This window comes from Vulpes lagopus, chromosome 6 (genome assembly GCF_018345385.1).
Source record: "Vulpes lagopus strain Blue_001 chromosome 6, ASM1834538v1, whole genome shotgun sequence".
In the NCBI taxonomy this organism is placed as follows: domain Eukaryota; kingdom Metazoa; phylum Chordata; class Mammalia; order Carnivora; family Canidae; genus Vulpes; species Vulpes lagopus.
This window is the reverse complement of record NC_054829.1, coordinates 30,523,490-30,542,926: the sequence shown is the minus strand read 5'-3', so window position 1 is coordinate 30,542,926 and position 19,437 is coordinate 30,523,490. Positions and strand designations below refer to the sequence as shown.

At 40.1% G+C, this 19,437-nt stretch overlaps 2 protein-coding genes across 3 annotated transcripts in view; both read right to left on the bottom strand.

The window, feature by feature from the left end:
* The window catches only part of DCAF5 (DDB1 and CUL4 associated factor 5), a 100,946-nt gene that overhangs the window by 22,196 nt on the left and 59,313 nt on the right, over positions 1-19,437 (bottom strand). For both annotated transcript variants that reach the window (XM_041758120.1, XM_041758121.1), the window contains exon 7: positions 5,241-5,307. In XM_041758120.1, coding sequence (XP_041614054.1) covers positions 5,241-5,307 — 67 coding nt within the window. The remainder of the gene's footprint in view (positions 1-5,240; positions 5,308-19,437) is intronic.
* On the bottom strand, positions 15,969-18,335 carry LOC121492877 (mitochondrial carrier homolog 2-like). Its single transcript, XM_041758122.1, has one exon. It carries the CDS (start codon positions 17,988-17,990, stop codon positions 17,595-17,597), a length of 396 nt encoding a protein of 131 aa, XP_041614056.1. The 5' UTR covers positions 17,991-18,335; the 3' UTR covers positions 15,969-17,594.

The window sequence follows — 19,437 nt, the reverse complement described above, 5'->3', positions numbered from 1 at the left end:
CCTGTCACTGCTCAGTATTTAGATGCATTAATTCATTGAGGGCTGCTGAATGATTGCATTAAAATTCTATTAATTTCTTTTTAAAAAGTGTCTTTGTTAAATCTAGGTTTTTGGTAGATATCTCCCCCCGATATAGAATTCTAGGTTGGCAGGTTTTAATTCTCTAAGCACTTTAGAGATATCATTCTATTATATTCTGGTTTCCATAATTTGGCCATCACTCTTATTGTTGCTCATTTATAGGTAATTTGTATGTTTTCTCAGGCTGCTTTTGGGCTTTTTCTTATTATCTTTTGTTTCTAATCATTTGGCTTATGATGTGTCTAAGTGTATTGTATTTATCCTGTTTGTGGTTACTGAGTTTCTTGAATCTGAGAATTAGTCTAGTTCATTTGTTTTAGAAAATTCTTTAGCTGTTATCTCTTCATATATTGCTTTTGCTTCATTTTCTCATCCTTCTGGGACTTCAATTTCATATACACTAGATCATGTGTTAAACTTGACTCACACCATTCTGCTCTTTCCATTCTTTGTTTTTATTGTTCTTTGATATCTTTTATTGACCTGCCTTCTACACACCAAGCTGTTGGCTGTAGGTTAAACCCATCCAGTAAATTCTTAGTTTTAGATACAGTTTTCAGGTTTACTTATTTATTAAAAGATTTTATTTAATTTTTCATGAGAGACATAGAGAGAGGCAGAGATATAGGCAGAGGGAGAAGCAGGCTCCCCAAGGGGAGCCCGATGTGGGACTCGATCCCAGGACCCTAGGATCACTCCCTGAGCCAAAGGCAGAGGTTCAATTGCTGATCCACCCAGGCGTCCCTAGTTTTCAGTTTTAGAATGTCTACATGATTGTTTTCTTTTTTTTTTTTCAATATTTAATTTATTTATTCATGAGAGACACAGAGAGAGAGAGACAGAGGGAAAAGCAGGCTCCATTTTAGGGAGCCTGACGTGGGACTCGATCCCAGGTCTCCAGGATCAGGCCCTGGGCTGAAGGCAGCGCTAAACTGCTGAGCCACCAGGGCTGCCCCATGATTGTTTTCTAAATAGATTCCAATTCCCCACTGAAATTCTCTACATTTTTTTTCTATTTTCTTTATTATATTTATAATATTTAAAGTCCTTATCTGTTAACTTCAATATATGGATAATATTGTGGGTTGGCTTCTATTGATTATCTTTTTCCCTCTTGATTACTGGCCACAGTTTCATGCTTCATTATATTTTACCATATGCTAGACATGGAGTATAAAAGAACCATAGAGAGACTGCTATGGACTGAATTGTCTCCCTCAAGTACATATATTGAAGCCCTAATTCCCAATGTGACTATATTTGGAGATAGGGCCTTTAAAGAAGTAATTAAGTTTAAATGAAGTTATAAGGGTAGAACTCTAATCCACTAAGACTGGTATTGTCCTCAGAAGGGACACCAATGATGTGTGTGCACAGAGAAAAGGCCATGTGAGAACACAGTGAGAAGGTGGTCATTTGCAGGCCAAGGATAAAGGCCTTAGGAGAAATCAAACTTGCCAGCACTTTGCTCTTGTCTGTTTAGCCTCCAGAATGTGAGAAAATACATTTCTGTTGTTTAAGTGACCCATTTTGTGGGATTTTGCTATCGCAGCCCTAGCAGACTAACTAACACAGAGACTAATGCTGATTTCCTCCATATGGCATTTACCCATTGTACTCTTGAGAAAATAAGGTAAGGGGTTGATCATCCGCAATCTAATCATGAGGAACTAGGTCAGCACTGGGTTGCTTCGCTAGTAGGAATACATCTACCTCTGGTTTTAGATGTCTCAAAGGTAAGACCTGAGGGTGGCTTGTGGCATGTGCCTTTCTCTAACTGGGGTTTGGGTCCTAAGCACAAGGAAATGACAGGATAGTTCACTTGGTCTTTCTGGTTCAGCACCACCCTTAAGTGTAAGCCTCCTGAGTTTTTTTTTTTTTTTTTTAATTATTCTCTATGTCCAATGTGGGGCTCGAACTCACAACCCCAAGATCAAGAGTTGCGTACTTTACAGACTGAGCCGGCCAGGTGCCCTGTCTCTTAGGCTTTTAATGAAGAGTCTGGCAAGTCTCTGTTGTCCTCTGCTTTGAATGTTCCATCTTTTGGAGATTTTAAGCTCCACTCTATCCTCCTTTCCCTGGGCACGTTCAAAATTTGGCAAAAGATCTGTGGAGCAGGCCTCTCTCATTAAGGGGATTTTGTCTCCAAAACACTGTTTTTAGGTGGGCCTTGCATTCTGCCCCTCCAGCCCAGCACCATAGCTCCCAGGACAACGCCAGCACTCAGCAAATGTCGTACCAGGAAGATGGACCATGTCATTGGGGGTATATCTATATTCTTTTTTTTTTCTTTAAGATTTTATTTATTTATTCATGAGAGAGACAGAGAGAGAAAGAGGCAGAGACATAGGCAGAGGGAGGAGCAGGCTCCATGCTGACATGGGACTTGATCCTGGGTCTCTAGGATCATGCCCTAGGCTGAAGGTGGCACTAAACCACTGAGCCACCCGGGCTGCCCGGCTGCCCGTATATCTAGATTCTAATGTCATATCAACTCACACGGCCACTGCAAATTCTGATTTCTTCTGACCCCAGCAGCCTGCCTGTGGCAGCCCTATCTACAGCCTGTGCAGACGCCCCTAGGAAAAACGACAGTCAGCACCTTCCACTGGGCTAGGAAGGCTCTCCCTCAGAACTTGAGCTCTTTTAGCACACTTTGTTGTCGCAGCTCTCTGACACCTTTATGGCTTTTGTGATGTCATTTTTGTAGTTATTGTGGCAGGAGCCACCCACCGCATCCTCTGTGGGATCTGAATTCCTTTTCTAACAGAAATTTTACATTGTTATTTTTTCCTCCTTGAAATAATATTTCCATATTACCTACCCCCTCCCTGGTTTCAGCTTAATATATTTTTGCACCTTGGAGGTTTTTACATCTCACAGCAATGCACCATGTGCTAGGGTTCAAATGGTTAGAAATCTATGGAGTACTTTTGGTTTTCTGGGTTTTTTATTTTTTTTAAAGTGAAAGAAGGGTAAAGGGGAACTGGGAAAGGAGAATGGGTACTTCCTTAGGAATACTGATTTTATAAAAGAATATATACAGAATTTGAGAATCTAGAACTTGATTCCTTTAAAGCAGCTTGCCTAAAAAACCTTTGGAAAGTCAAGGTATCCATTTCCCACTTTTAATATTGGAATCCTAAATCAGCTACCAGGTTCCTGCCAACCCAAAGACTGTACAGATAATCATCTATACTTGAAAAGTCAGCCCAATGTGGCCCAAACCTTAAATCAGTACAAAAATGAGCTAGGAAAAAAAGAAAAATGAGCTAGGAGAGGTAAAAAGTCTATAATACTATTGCTAATTTTTCCTTATTCTCTCTTTTTACAAACATGAAAAAGATTCCAGAGAATAGCCCCAGGGAAAGAGGGCTATCCACTTACTTTTTTTTTTTCTTTCTTTTAAAAGTTTTATTTATTTATTCATGAGAGACACACAGAGAGAGGCAGAGACACAGGTAGACAGAGAAGCAGGTGCCCTGCAGGGAGCCTGATGCAGGACTCAATCCCAGGACCCTGGGACCATGACCTGAGCCAAAGGCAGAGGCTCAATCACTGAGCCACCCAGGCACCCTGGGGTTATCCATTTTCTATTTTAAAAGTCACATTGACTTAATAATTAAAGCTTTTTAAGATCAGGTAAAAGAGATCATTAAGCCCAAAGATTATTTCTCAGATAATAAATCTAGAAGATTGGGGGAGTGGGAAAGCTAATACATAACTACCTCTCAGGGATGCCTGGGTGGCTCAGTGGTTGAGCATCTGCCTTTGGCTTAAGGCATAAACCTGGAGTCCAGGGATCAAATCCCACGTCGGCTTCCTGCATGGAGCCTGCTTTTCCCTCTGCCTGTGTCTCTGCCTCTCTCTCTCTTTCTGTGTCCCTCATGAATAAATAAATATAATCTTAAAAAAAAAAAAAAAGAACTACCTCTCATGCTAGAATACCACTTTTGTTCAGATAGACTGCTGCTGTCCCATCTGGTTGTGCTTCAGAGGTAAGCTGATTCACTTAATGCTTTCCAAATTCCAGAAGAGAAAAAAAGGCCTTTTGCAAACTGCTTAGTAACCAGACCACAGTAATAGGATAGTTATGTCAAAAGTGGGCTTCAACAGTTTTGAATATTGTTTGGGAACAATATTGTTAATTCAGTAACAAGCGAGCGAACAATTTCCCTAAACTCTGAGCACTGGGCAAATTTTATGTAATACACTTGGCATAGTCCTCTATTACTTTCCTAATGGACATTTTCCAGTTTGATGCCATGTATCACCTGGAGCAGATGGCTATATTGAGCTGTCCTGAGAATAAAAAATAGACATTTTTCTACCAGTAGGAAGCAACCAGTGTAAGATTCAACTGAGCACGTGAGGACACTATTATCAAGAATGAAGAATGAGGGCAGCCCGGATGGCTCAGCGGTTTAGCGCTGCCTTCGGCCCAGGGCATGATCCTGGAGACCCTGGACCAAGTCCCAGGTCAGACTCCCTGCATGGAGTCTGCTCTCCCTCTGCCTCTCTCTCTCTCTCTCTCTGTCTCTTCATGAATAAATAAAATCTTAAAAAAAAAAAAAAAGAATGATCCATGCTGTTTGAAAGCTCAGATGGCCTAGATCCAAATTTATGTAAAATTGCAGACAGTTTTCAGAATATATCTAGAAAAAATGCAGAAATATTTCTTCTAAATTTCTCTGATATCTGGGGTCAGCTAAAACCCAGGGAGTGAACCTGTCCATCAACAAAGTTTCCTTTTAGTTAACATCATCAGGGAGGCCAAAGGAAAGGAAGAGACCTAACAACTCTTTGTAGAGTAATAAACAAGAATGTGCAAATGGATAAGAAAGGAAAACCAAGATAAAAATATTCTAGGTATGAAATTGGAGAGAGGAAATGGACATAATAAAGATCTATGAAGTCTAAGAAAAGTTCTTAGGAGAAAAAATCTGAGCATCACAATGTCAATAAGGGTCTGTATGAAGGTTAATAGTGAAATCTGGCTTCTAATTTTTGTTTAAATTTCCCTTGGCCACTTTTCTGATAAACTTACTGTATTAAAAGAAATATCCTCTATTGCTACAGATCAGTCCTTTCAGGGCACAGCATGCCAAAGGTCAATAGAGCCAACATTAGCTGTAAGTTCATAGTAGGGATATACTCACCTGCTTCTGGATCTGCAGGAATTCTCCACATGTACAGGTTAAAGTCATCAGAGCCTGAAAGGATATACTGTTGGGATAAAAAAAAAACACACACACACACATTATTTATGTCTTGATTTATATATAAAGTATCTACATCTATCTACCTATCCATCTAGAGAAAGATTTTTTTTTTAAAAGATTTTGTTTCTTTATTCATGAGAGACACAGAGAGGCAGAGACATAGGCAGAGGGAGAAGCAGGCTCCCTGCAGTGAGCCTGATACAGGACTTGATCCCAGGATCCCAGGATCCAACCTGAGCCAAATGCAGATGCTCAACCAACTGAATCACCCAGGCGTCCCAGATTTTTTAAAAATAAATGAGACAAATGGGCATATATATATATTCATAAGGTACCACAAAGCAAATACCTTTTTAAAAGTATTTGCCAATTAAAAGGCTCATTGGTGGGCAGCCCTGGTGGCTCAGCGGTTTAGCACCGCCTTCAGTCCAGGGTGTGATCCTGGAGACCTGGGATGGAGTCCCACATCAGGCTCCCTGCATGGAGCCTGCTTCTCCCTCTGCCTGTGTCTCTGCCTCTTTCTCTCTCTGTGTCTCTCATGAATAAATAAATAAAATCTTAAAAATATTTTTTTAATAAAAAGCTTGTTGGCTAAACTTCAGCAACAAAAACCCAAAGAACCTAATTAAAAAATGTTAGGTAAAGGACTTGAACAGATATTTCTCCAAAGAAAATATATAAATGCTTAATAAGCACATGTAGAGATGCCCAGCATCACTAATTATTAGGTAAATGAAAATCAAAATCACAATGAAATACCACTTCACAGTCACTGGGATGGCTAATACCAAAAAACCCCCAACCATCCAACCAAACAAAAAAAAACCCCAGATAATAAGTATTGGCAAGGATGTGGTGAAATTGAATCCCTGTGCATTGCTGGTGGGAATTTATAATGGTGCAACCACTAGGAACACATTATGGAGGCTCCTCAAAAAGTTAAACACAGAAATACCATATGATCCAGCAATTCCACCCCTAGGTATATGACAAAGAACTGAAAGCAGGAACTTGAGCTATCTATAAACTGATGTTCATAGAAGAATACTTAGAATAGCCAAAACGTGGAAATAACCCAAATGTCCATCAGTGGATGAACAGATAAATAAAAATGTAGTATGTACATACAATGGACTATTATTCAGCCTCAAAAAGGAAATTTGATACATACTACAATATGGATGAATCTTGAATACATTATGCTAAGTGAAATAAGCTAGATACAAAAAGACAAATATCATATGGTACAATTTATATGAGATGCCTAGTCAAATTCATAGAGACAGAAAGTAGAATGGTGGTTGCCAAGAATTAGGGAGAGGAAGGATTGGGAGCTGCTATTTAATGGGTATGGAGTTTCGGTTTGGGAGGATGAAAAAGTTCTGAAATTGGATGGTGGTGTTGGCCATACAACAATTTAAATGTAGTTAATGCCACAGAACAACACACTTAAAAATTATTATAATGTGAAGTTTTGTTATGTGTGTGTATATATGTGTATATATATTTAAGATTTTTATTACTGAAGCATAGTTGACATACAATGCTATATTAGTTTCAGGTGTACAACATAATGATTTAACAATTCTACAGATTACTCAGTGCTCACCGTAAGTGTAGTTACCATCTGTCACCATATACCATGACATTATTTTTGACTATATTCCCTATGCTATACTTTGCATCTCTCTGTGACTTATTTATAACCAGAAGTTTGTGCCTTTTAATCCCCCTCACCAGGCAGCCCTGGTGGCTCAGCAGTTTAGCGCCTGCCTTTGGCCCAGGAAGTAATCCTGGAGTCCTGGGATGGAGTCCCACATCAGGCTCCCTGCATGGCGTCTGCTCCTCCCTCTGCCTGTGTCTCTGCCTCTACTTTCCCAGTCTCTCAAGAAAAAGTAAATAAAATCTTTAAAAAAAAAAATCCCCCTCACTTATTTCACCCATCTCCTCAGTCCCCTTCCCTCTGGCAACCACCAGTTTGTTCTCTGTATTTATGAGTTCGTATCTGATTTTGGTTTTGGTTTTTAGATTACACATATAAGTGAAACCTTATGATATTTGTCTTTCTCTATCTGACTTATTTCACTTAACCTAATACCCTGTAGGTTCACGCACATTGCTGCAAATGGCAAGATCTCATTCACTTGTATGGCTGAGCAATATTCCATCTTATATATATATTACATACACCACATATATGCCACATCTTCTTAACCCATTCACCTATTGATGCACACCTGGGTTACTTCTATAGCTTGGCTACTGTAAATAATGCTGCAAAAAACACAGGGGTGCATATATCTTTTCAAATTAGTATTTTCATTTTCTTTGGGCAAATACCCAGTAGTGGAATTACTGGATCATATGGCAATTCTATTTTTAATTTTTTGAGGAGCCTCCATACAGTCTCCACAGTGATTGCTATGTTATGTATATTTTATTACAATTTTTCAAAAAAACATCTAATGCAGAACAAAAAATTAGGAGCTTCCCAGAGGTCTTTTTTTAGCAAGTATAAGCATCCTTGCTGTCAACTGACATCTTTGCACAAGAAACCATCACCTACCTAGCCATGAGTTAGTGCCAAGAGCATAAGCAATCCCCTTTTATGTGGCAGCTTCGAACTACTTGATCTCAGATTTGACACTGAGCCAAACTGATTCTAATTAGGACTTATAAAAGCATCGTCTAACATTGTCAAACAGCAACAAGTCAGTAACCCTGACAGCTCATTTATTTGCAAAGATTAACAAAAGTGTACTTTAAGTTGAAGTCAGCACTACTTCCTGCCTTTTGGTGTCATCTTATTTCCCTAGAAAAAGAAAGGCCTACAGTTTTCTTTTCCCTTTTAAAAATTTTTATTTAAGAGAGGCGAGGGGACGAGGGAAAGAGAGAGAATCTTAAGTAGACTGCACACACATGTGGCTGGATCTCACAACCCTGAGATCATGGCCTAAGCCAAAATCAAGAGTCAGATGCTTAACTGACTGAGCCACCCAGGCACATCAGGGCCTACAATTTTCTAGAGAAAATAAGTAATTTTCTCTAGAAATTTTTTTTCTTTTCTTTTCTTTTTTTTTTTTAAAGGACTATCCTTTCCTTTTTTTTTTTTAATTTTTATTTATTTATGATAGTCACACACAGAGAGAGAGAGAGAGAGAGGCAGAGACACAGGCAGAGGGAGAAGCAGGCTCCATGCACCGAGAGCCCAACGTGGGATTCGATCCCGGGTCTCCAGGATCGCGCCCTGGGCCAAAGGCAGGTGCCAAACCGCTGCGCCACCCAGGGATCCCAATTTTTTTTCTTAAAAATGAATTTTCTCTAGAAATTTTTTTTCTTAAAAATGACACTGTGAACAATTCCAAAAACTGTTAAGTTCAACATACACACAACTTCATACCTAATGTAAATACTTTACAATAATTAGAAATCAATTCACCAGTCTTCAAAATACTTGTAGGAACATGAGAAAGGAGCAAAGAAAGGTATGTTTAAAAGATAAAGAAAATGCTATCCACAGAGTTAGGTGATTTAGCCCAGGGCACAGTGAGAAAAGAAATGGGTCCAATTTCCTCATCTGGTTGCTCTGCTCACTGTTATTGTCTGAATGCTTGTGTTCCCCACCAAATATACATGTTGAAATTCTAATGTTCAGTAATGGTATCAGGAGGTGGGGCCTTTGGAGGGTGATTAGGTCCATGAACAGAATTAGTGCTTTTTTTTTTTTAAAGATTTAATTTATTTATTCATGAGAGAGAGAGAGAGGCAGGCAGAGACACAGGCAGAGGGAGAGGCAGGCTCCATGCAGGGAGCCCGACGTGGGACTCAATCCCGGGTCTCCAGGATCACACCCTGGGCTAAAGGCAGGCGCTAAACCCCTGAGCCACCCGAGTGTCCCAGAATTAGTGCTCTTAAAGAAAGACCCAGCAGAGGTCCCAGATGCCTTCCACTATGTGAGGACACAGAGAGAAGTCTGCAGTCTGCAACCTGGAAGAGGGTCTTCACCAGAACCCAACCATGCTGGTACCCTCAATTTGGACTTCCAGCTTCCAGAACTGTGAGAAAGAAATTATTATATTTATAAGACACCAATCCATGCTATTTTGTTCTAGCAGCCATAATAGACTAAGACATTCTCTGAAGCTCACTTAATTCTAAGATACCATGCTTACTCTCTGAAGGAAGGGTGGAAATCAGATCAGAGCTAAAAGTATTTAAGCTGCTGGCTCATGGTTACCTGACAAATCACTACATAAATACCCTCAAGATAAGGAAACCCAAAGACAAATCCTACAGGACTTCAATTTAAAAATTTCCTTAACAACATCAAAAAAACAACTTGATTTTAGGGACGCCTGGGTGGCTCAGTGGTTGAGTGTCTGCCTTTGGCTCAGGGCATAATCCTGGGGTCCTGGGAAAATCCCACATCAGGATCTCCACAGGGACGCTGCTTCTCCCTCTGCCTATGTCTCTGCCTCTCGGCCTCTCATGAATAAATAAATTTTTAAAAACAAAAAAACCCATTTGATTTTAAAAATGGGCAAAGGACTTGAATAGACATTTCTCCAACGAAAAAAATATACAATGGTCATATACAAATGGCCAATAAACATATGAAAAGATGCTCAACATCACTAATCATTAGGGAAATGCGTATCAGAACCGCAATAAGATACTATCTCATGCTCATTAGGGTGGCTCATCCCTAAAACACCAGTAAGTAGTTCCTCAAAAAATTAATAAAGGTACCACATTATTCAGCAATTCCACTTCTAGGTAAATATTCAAAAGAACTGAAAAGAGGATCTGTATGAGATATGTGTACATCTATGTTCATAGCAGCATTATCACACTAGCCAAGAGGTGGAAGCAACACCAGTATACATAAACAGATGAATGGATTTTAAAAATGTGGTGTATACATGTAATGGAACATCATTCAGCCTTAGAAGGAAGGAAAATTCTGACCTGTGCTACAACATGGATGAATCTTGAACATTAAGTGAAATAAGCCAAGCACAAAAAGACAAATACTCTATGATTCCACTTATATGGTACCTAGAGTAGCCACATTCACAAAGACATAAAGTCGAATAGTAGTTGCCAAGGACTGAGGGGAAGAAGGAATGGGGAGCTGCTGTTTAATGGGTGTGGAGTTTCAGTCTGGGAAAATGAAAAACTTCTGGTGAAGGATGGTGGAGATGGTTTACACTATGTTGTGAATATACTTACTACAACTAAAGTATACACTTTTAAAGCTTCCTTGCTGCCCTGACTTTAGGATTCAGCTAGTAACTCCCTGTAGTTTATGACACTTTCCTCATTTTATGTTAGGAAGCTGGAATTTAGGAGCCCAAGGGCTTTCCTCTCAAACCTGTTTACAAAACCACCTACTAGTTAGGGGGCAAAATTCATTGATTGCATACTAACTGGGCACTATGTGCCACATACTCTGGGACTTATGAAGACATGTAAGGTAATACCTGGGTTTCCAAGGAACTTAAGGTAGAAAATATACATGTAGGTACACAACTACCATGCCAGGAAGTAGAAATCACTAGGTGCCATTATGACAAATAAGATGCCTGGTGATTTAAAAAAAGGCAAAGCAGAATAGATTTGCACATTGAGCTGACCTTGGGTAAAGACATGAAAAAGTGGGCACCTGGGTGGCTCAGTGGTTGAGCATCTGCCTTTGGCTCAGGGCATAGTCCCAGGGTCCTGGGATCAAGTCCCACATCAGGTTTCCCATGGAAAGCCTGCTTCTCCCTCTATGTCTCTGCCTCTCTGTGTCTCTCATGAATAAATAAATACAATCTTAAAAAGAAAAAAAAAAGATGAAGATGATGTGAAAAAGGTGAAAGGAAGGGGCAGAGAGAAAGCAATGGGTGTCGTTTCAGCAGAAAACAGGAAGCATGGCATAGCTCAGTCCTTGAGACCCCGCTCATATCCCTGGAGTATGTAAGAAGCCTTACTGCTTCATATATGCTACCTGATTTCCAACTGCCAGTATCTAAATCAAGGCCTAGGAGACCGCAGGCTGCTCTGATGAACAAACACTTCTTGGAAGCACCACCAACCAATGACTGATGGAAGTGAGTGTGTCGATATTCTAGCTTCCTTGTTCCCAGGTGGATAACTCTTGATGTGTGTGTTGAATATTCTCTCCTCTCAGGATCAAACTCCAGTTGCCCACAGTTGTTGCTGGCTCACTAGATCACCCTTCCTTTCCCTATCTTATTTCCTCACTCTTCTAGTATTTCTTGCACTTCTAAATTAACTGTGTGCATCTGAAACTTGAACCCAAAATAAGACACATGGGGAGACAAAACATAGGAGAACTATCCACTGATTATTTGTATATATGATACGTACCTTATTTATTATACTCAGCATCTCATTTCATGCTCTATGTTTAAATGAGGCTTAAGACTTTGTACAGAAGTCCTGCTACCCTGGCCCCCACCCAATACCTTTCTCAAACTAAAACAAAAAATAAGTATTAAAAAAAAAGTGGGGGAAAAAAAGTGAAACAAGGCTAGGTTTATCAGAGGTTTACTATTTTATAGTAAGGATCAGTGCTTTCCATTTGCTCAGCTATTCAGCAGAGAAAGTCATGAAAAGGTAAAAGGGGACTCCCAGACAGAATGCTGACTCAGAAGACTGCCTTAGAAGGAAGTAAACTCCCACAGAGTTAAGGCCTCTGGGATTTAATAGGACAGCTCCTAAAATATGTAGAAAATGCATACAATGTACAGGCTTCCCCTCAGGGATAAGGGCAATTCCTGACCCTCTCTTCCTCTTGGAACCATCACAAGGGAACAGCTTGGGATGCTTTCCAAGGCAGGGGTCTTGACCCACTGCCGTCTAGTCAGACCGTTTAAGTGTTCACACACACTGGAATCACAAAACTGCCCTGGAATTCATTTATGGCATGTCATGGTTGTCTGCTGGGTCCTTTCCAGCATTAAAAGTTGGCTGCCTGGGATACTGCTGACTGTGGGAGACTGAAATAAAAATGAGTTCATCCTTTATTCATTAAACAAATATTTATCCAATGTCTACTATGTGTTGGGCACTGCTCCAAGGAAAGAAATATAGAATTGTTCAAAAAAAGATGCTGTCCCTGCCCTCATGAAGCTTCTTACATTTTACTGGGTGAGGAGAGAAAGAAATTACGCGCACATGTAATGTGAGAAGAGAGTGGGGAGAGGGGAAAAAAAGTTAAGAATACGCACCCCGATGTGGACAGCAGCAATGTCCACAATAGCCAAACTGTGGAAGGAGCCTCGGTGTCCATCAAAAGATGAATGGATAAAGAAGATGTGGTCTATGTATACAATGGAATATTACTTAGCCATTAGAAACGACAAATACCCACCATTTGCTTTGACGGGGATGGAACTGGAGGGTATTATGCTGAATGAAGTAAGTCAGTTGAGAAGGAAAAACATTACATGGTCTCATTCATTTGGGGAATATAAAAAATAGTGAAAGGGAATAAAGGAGAAAGGAGAAAAAATGAATGGGATATATCAGAAAGGGAGACAGAACATGAAAGACTCCTAACCCTGGGAAAACGAACTAGGGGTGGTGGAAGGGGAGGTGGGCGGGGTGTGGGGGTGACTGGGTGACGGGCACTGAGGTGGGCACTTGACGGGATGAGCACTGGGTGTTATTCTATATGTTGGCAAATTGAACAACAATAAAAAATAAATTTATAAAAATTAAAAAAAAAGAATACGTATTTGTGTCTGATGGTAATAAGAGTTATAAAGGAAAATTAAACTTAAGAGGTCAGGACGTACAGAAAGTGCTGGGGGTTGGTTATTTCTGTTTTATATAGACTGGTCACAGAAGGTCTCTCTGATAACATGGCATTTTTGAGAAGAACTTAAATGAGAGAACAAGTTGTATGAGTATCTGGAAGAAGAGTCCTCCAGGAGAGGGGACAGAGTTCTGGGCTAATTTAAAATACACAGTAGCCAAAAGAGCTCTTTTGCCTTTTTTTTTTTTTTTTATAAGCTTTGCAAAAATACAGATTATTTCAGGCAGGCTGAATGCACAGTATGTTTAACATCATTAGAGCTGTTGAAAATGCTCCCTTCTTCTAAGGCTGTGTTGGAAGGGCCAATCTTCTCCCAGGCCCTGCTAATAGATAGTGTTCAAGAGGGCAATTTGGGGCACTGCTAGTCTTGATTGGCCTTCTCACAGATATTTAAATATTTGCTGTGGGATACAAGGAAAAATGAGCAAGAAAACAAAGAACAAGTAGTGTCAACACCAATCACTACCAAAAGAAACCCAAAGTGCATAATTATATTCAAATTTAGAAACACTATAATTATTTGAATTAACCAGAAAATTGAACTTCACCTCAAGTGGTGAATTGAAGGTACAGGGTTTTCTCCCTCTTTTCCTTTTCATCTTGATAGCTAATTTCAAATAGTCTCTGCATATTCTTATCCAGAGAATCTGGTGTTGAATCTGAGCTGACCTGGAGTAAAGGCTTCTGGCCTAGATAACAGAATGGTTCAGCAACAGATAACCCTTTAAAAATAGGTAAACCATAGAAACATAATAGAAAAAATGATTGCACCAAATTCTCACACTTAATATTTATGCTCCCTTTTGTGATAGAAGACTTCACAAGCAAAGTTCACATTTTTTTTTAAGATTTTATCTGAGAGAGAGGGAGAGAGAGAGTACAAGGAGGGGGAGGGGCAGGTTCCCTGCTGAGCTGGGAGTCTGATGTGGGGTTTGATCCCAGGACCCTGGGATCTTGGGATCATGATCTGAGTCGAAGGCAGATGCTTAACCAACTGAGCCACACAGGCTCCATTTAAAACACTACCATGAAAAAACTTTAAGATTGTTCAATTTTTAAAAAGCAAAAACTAAAGAGGTGATATTAAGTTTATGGCCAAGTGAGGACATGAATATAAAGAATTACTTTCTCTCTTAGTTCTTTTCTTTGACTTTATTCTAAACAGTGAGGGGGTAAATGACAAATTAAAAACTCACTTCATATGAATCTTTTACTTTATATCCTAACTGAGATGAATAGGGCAGGGCTCCAAAGAAGGAGAAAAAATATTTTAGATAGTCTATTACCTAGGCAATTAAAGGTCCATTTCCCAAAATACTCTAGATTGCAGGGGGGAGGTGGGAGATCCACATGCTATTTCAGCTCAGAGAGGGGGAGATAAAGTTAATTTTAATTTGGTTTCGTAAGACGGGTGACACCAATATAAAAATGAGCGTTAAGTTGTACGGGTTCATATCATCCATAATCCTTCCCAGCTGCCCACAAAGGTTAAAGGTTGCCTACATTCTGACCTATCTCACTGTTCATTCATTCTGTAGTCCAAAAGGACAGCCTGTTTACTGATCTTGAGGCAGCCTAGTTCTAAACAGAGCTAACCTGAGGCCAGTGCATTTTACCTAATCCTTTTATCTAATCCACTATCTCTATGGAATATTAACTTGGTCAAACAGAGGGACACAATAACTGTTCTTCTCAACAGATTTCAAGAAGAAACCACCATCAACATGAAAGAAAGATTACTGCATTAGCACTCTGTCACTGTCTCATTTGCCCACATATCCTTGTCAATCCATTAACCATTATAGAAAACAGCCATTTACCTAACACTTCCACTCTCTAGTAGGCTGCTGCAATGTCCAGTGTCCCCTCCAGAAACTCCTGATGCTTTCATCTCTTAGCATTCTCAAATTACACAAGCTTCGAGAAAGATCTTTTTCTATTTGCAAAGGCATTTTGTTAACTGAATACCCAAAGAAGCCCATGCGCCTAAATACAGAGACCGCCTTTAGAGAGTCACCAAGTCACAGGAAATTTTAAATAACCTAAAGGTTCAGAGAGGGATCTAAGCATGGCCTGACCTGTCACAGCAAACTTCTTACTAAATAGAAGCTTCTTCAAAAAAAAAAAAAAAAAAAAAAAAAAAATCGAGGAGGGGGATCCCTGGTAGTCAACAGTTTAGCATCTCCCTTTGGCCCAGGGCGTGATCCTGGAGACCAGGGATCAAGTCCCATATCAGGCTTCCTGCATGGAGCCTGCTTCTCCCTCTGCCCCCACCCCCTGTCTCTCATGAATAAATAAATAAAATCTTTTAAAAAATCGAAGAAAAACAAAAGAAAACCCAAATCTATTAGTTATCTTCTAGCAAAGCAACTATTTTTTTTCACCCTAATGCTTTTATTTAAACATGTTACAGATAACCCTATTAACAGTATTCTAAGGCCTCACTGGGTTTAGAAACATAAACAAAAACTGTTCCCTCCCTCCCAGCGAAAATCCACATAAAAACAAGAAAAGGTTCTACATGGCAGGACGGATAGGCCATAACCTGATGTGCTCCAAGAATAACCCATTAATGTCTTAACAGGTCTTTTGGTAACAGAAATCTCTTTCAGCTTCGTATCTCTCTAAGTGTATGTATATGTATGTGTAAGTGTGTGCTTGTGTGTTTGCACAGCATGTAATATTCCCAAACATCTGTTGATAAAGAAAGGAACATATCAATCAGTTACCTCTCACTGAATAGTGATCAACTCACAGTTCTCTCCAAAGCTCCTCCCATAGTAATTGATTAATTATTCTCCAGTAAATGGCATGCCTGTCTAATTAACTGTATTGGATAGAAAAACCAGATGGTTCTCTCTAGCCTAGATTAGTAACAGTAGAGAAACTGCTATTTAAATCAAACACAACTCTTACTTCTCCTTGACCTTTTGCCAGAAAGGGAAAAAAAAGTGAACAAATTTTGTGATGTGCTGCTTTCTAGAAGACTATTTCCAGAAACAGGTTTGCAATTAGTATATAATATTTGTATCATTTATACCCAGTACCTGCCACAAATGCCATCCAAAGCAATCCAGGCAATTTTGCTTTGGAAATGGCCAAAGCCACAGGCTTATTTTATTTGTGGTAGGAGAAGTAGAATTCCATTGGCTCCCCAAAAAATAATACAAATATGCATACCCATAAGACTACCACTATTTTTTGCATGTAAAGTTACATGACTCTTGCTTCTTTGGACCACTTGCCATTTCAGCTCCATTAGGCTCCTGGAATTCTTTGGTTTATTAAAATAACTAACTCTTATGGGTTCTAAGTAGGATAAATTCTATTAATAAAGAAATGTTCCATAAAGAGAGCCAATAATAGTCAAATAATCAGTAGGGAAGAAATGTAAAAATGCTCTAAATCTCCAACAGCTGCTTGTAACAAAGTAGTTTGCCTTACTTAAAGATGGATTTTTATTTGGCAAAACTCTTTTGGAAAACTAAGCAAGATGACAGGCAATCAACTCAATAGCCTTCAGCACTGATCTCTCCTCTGTGGCCCTCAGCTGTTATATTTGGGGCCTGAGCAGTGTAGAGATAGCATCACTTATTTCAGTCCACATTTATCACTCATTTCAGCCTGCATATGAGTATTTATACTCTTCATTCAAGCAGGGGTCTCCAAATATTCACAGGAAGAAACATTACTTTCCTTTTTCTCCAAAGTTTGAAAATACTTGAAAAAGAGGCAAAGGTACTGAAAGTAAAATCTCTAAGGAGGATAGGGCAGGTAGAGCAGGCAATATTATACTATGTTCTCTTCATGAATATCTACCAGCAATTTCCAAGTACAGCCCAGCCTCCAAGGCAGGAACTATACATTAAAGGAGAACTGTCATATGTTGTGTCACCAGATCACATCAATTCCTTTTGTTCCTAAGAAGAAATCAGCTCACCTGTGTTCCTTCTCAGCTAAACATTTATAAACTAGATCATATGTAGCAGACCTGCTATACTCCAAAACCTTTTTAGGCTTTGCAAGCTCTAAAACTGCATCAGTAAATGGACTAAAAGATCTAATCCATGGGTTAAAATCTTAGTCCAGGATTGCTAACACCCAAAACCTCTAGGTTTCAGGAATTCCCTAAACTCTTTAATTTCATATACAAAATGAGGTGCGTATGTACATTTTCCTGAAATAAGTGTTCATAGCTTTTAGATTTTCAAAGAGGCTCGGGATTTAAAAAGGGTTATACACATGGCTGATTTAATAAGTTATTTTCTTTTTTCCCCAAGATTAAATGATAATTTTAAAAAAGCGCACCACACAGTATAGAAATCAACATTCTCTCCCATAATTCTGTGCATCTGGGACTATAGAAATGTCACTGTCCCTGCCCCACATCTTCAAATTAACATTCTCAGGTCACAACAATAAGTCTTCCCAAAAGGGACCTTCCAGAAAAACAAGCTATTTCCTCAGCTCATATTTCCCTCTTTTTGTAGCATGCACCAGCAATCTATCCAAGAAGTATACATTGGGGAGTAAGGAGGGGATCCACCAGCACGCCCACAGTTGTTGACAGCCATAATATTAGAGACAAGCACAAAGGGATAATAGGTCAATATACTGGCAAAAAATCCTGTGACAGCTTGGGAATAACTCATTTCATTCATGGTAGAAACCCCACTGTCCAGTGCATACGTATTGACGAGGTAGGCCAGTGAGTTACAGAGCCACAAAGAAATGATCTCACCTAGGGGACAAGGAATAAGACCTGCAAAAAATCCTAGGATGCCCTCTTCACGATAGATGGTTACTATGGAGTCATAAAGTCCACAATACTTGGATTCTCTGCCAATGAATTGTACCATAGATCTCAGTGTGATCACTGCAGAAGAGAGAAAAGATTTTTAAAACTACGTTGAGATATATTTTGATAGTCCGTAGAAGGAATGTGTGATGAGGGTAGCAGCAGAACTGGCCATCATTTTTCAAGTTGTCTCCTTGATAACTTGGTCGAAGGAAGCTGTGACTTCTTTCTGTACATTTCCAGAGCCTAAATCCTCAAACTTGTCACATTCCTGGTAATGCTATAAAACTTTACCATGGACCACAGTTCCAAGGACACCTGAACACAGTCTTGGGAGTTAAGCCTGTGAAAAACCCATGCTTCCCATCGATGCTTGCAATGTGCTGAGCATAACAAAACGACCAGGAAGCTGACATACTTGCCACCCAAAAATATATATATATTTTTTTAAGATTTTAGAGAGACACACACAGAGAGAAAGGTAGAGACACAGGCAGAGGGAGAAGCAGGCTCCATCCAGGAAGCCCGACGTGGGACTTGATCCCAGGTCTCCAGGATCATGCCCTGAGCCAAAGGCAGACGCTCAACCACTGAGCCACCCAGGTGTCCCACACCCAAAAAATATTTCGTCCTATTGCTGGAGGAAGAGGCTCATATCCCACCTGGATGAGCACCTTCACAAACATGAGCGGCTGGGATAGGATGCTGAGGCCGGAGCCCAGGAGCACCTGACTGGCTGCGTCCGCCATGATGGCGGATGGACAGACAGACCGAGCCACCAAGCGACCACGGACGGACAGACAGACCGAGCCACCAAGTGACCGAGCCGCTCCCAGATCACGTGCCAGGGCCGTCGGCTTCACTGGCCCTACCGCAGCACCTGCACTCGCACGCAGCGGTGGGCACCTCCCCGCCCAGGCCCTGCCCACCACCCCTAATAAGTTATTTTCATACTAACTTCTCTCTATAAAGTAAGTCTTCTAAATAATTCACCTAAGTAACATATACAACAAGGAATTTCTTTTCCTCCTTAACCCATGGAAGATGCTACTAAAACTTGCTCTGTAGAACCCAGGTGGCAGCATGTCTATGAGGAAGAGAAGAGAGTGTGATCACAGGCAAGAGACTGAGTCTCATTCTCCTTCTGTGACTGATGATATCTGCTGTTTCAAACACTCTAGGCCTCAGCTTCTCATGGGAGTGAAGTCTGTCACTGGGAGGATTCAACATGAAATGAAAGTGCTTCAGAAGCTAAAAGGCTAAAAATATACAAGATACAAAAGAAAGATGAAGAGAAGAAAATATTGCCTCAAGTCACAAAGCAAGTCAAAGGATAGACCCCAAGTGTGTACCTTTATTTCAGATAAAGAAGAACATATGGCATGCCACACCCCCAGTGAGCTTAATCAAGGCTGCACGGAGTTATAAAAAGAGCAAAGTTAGAACTTTATAGGGTGCTTCACTGGCCCAGAGCACACTTTACTGGTGAATGCCTGCACCTCTGCTAT

Bases quoted from the DNA above. Each gene is read 5' to 3' on its own strand.
- LOC121492877 (XM_041758122.1), bottom strand. From the start codon at position 17,990: ATGGTACAATTCATTGGCAGAGAATCCAAGTATTGTGGACTTTATGAC.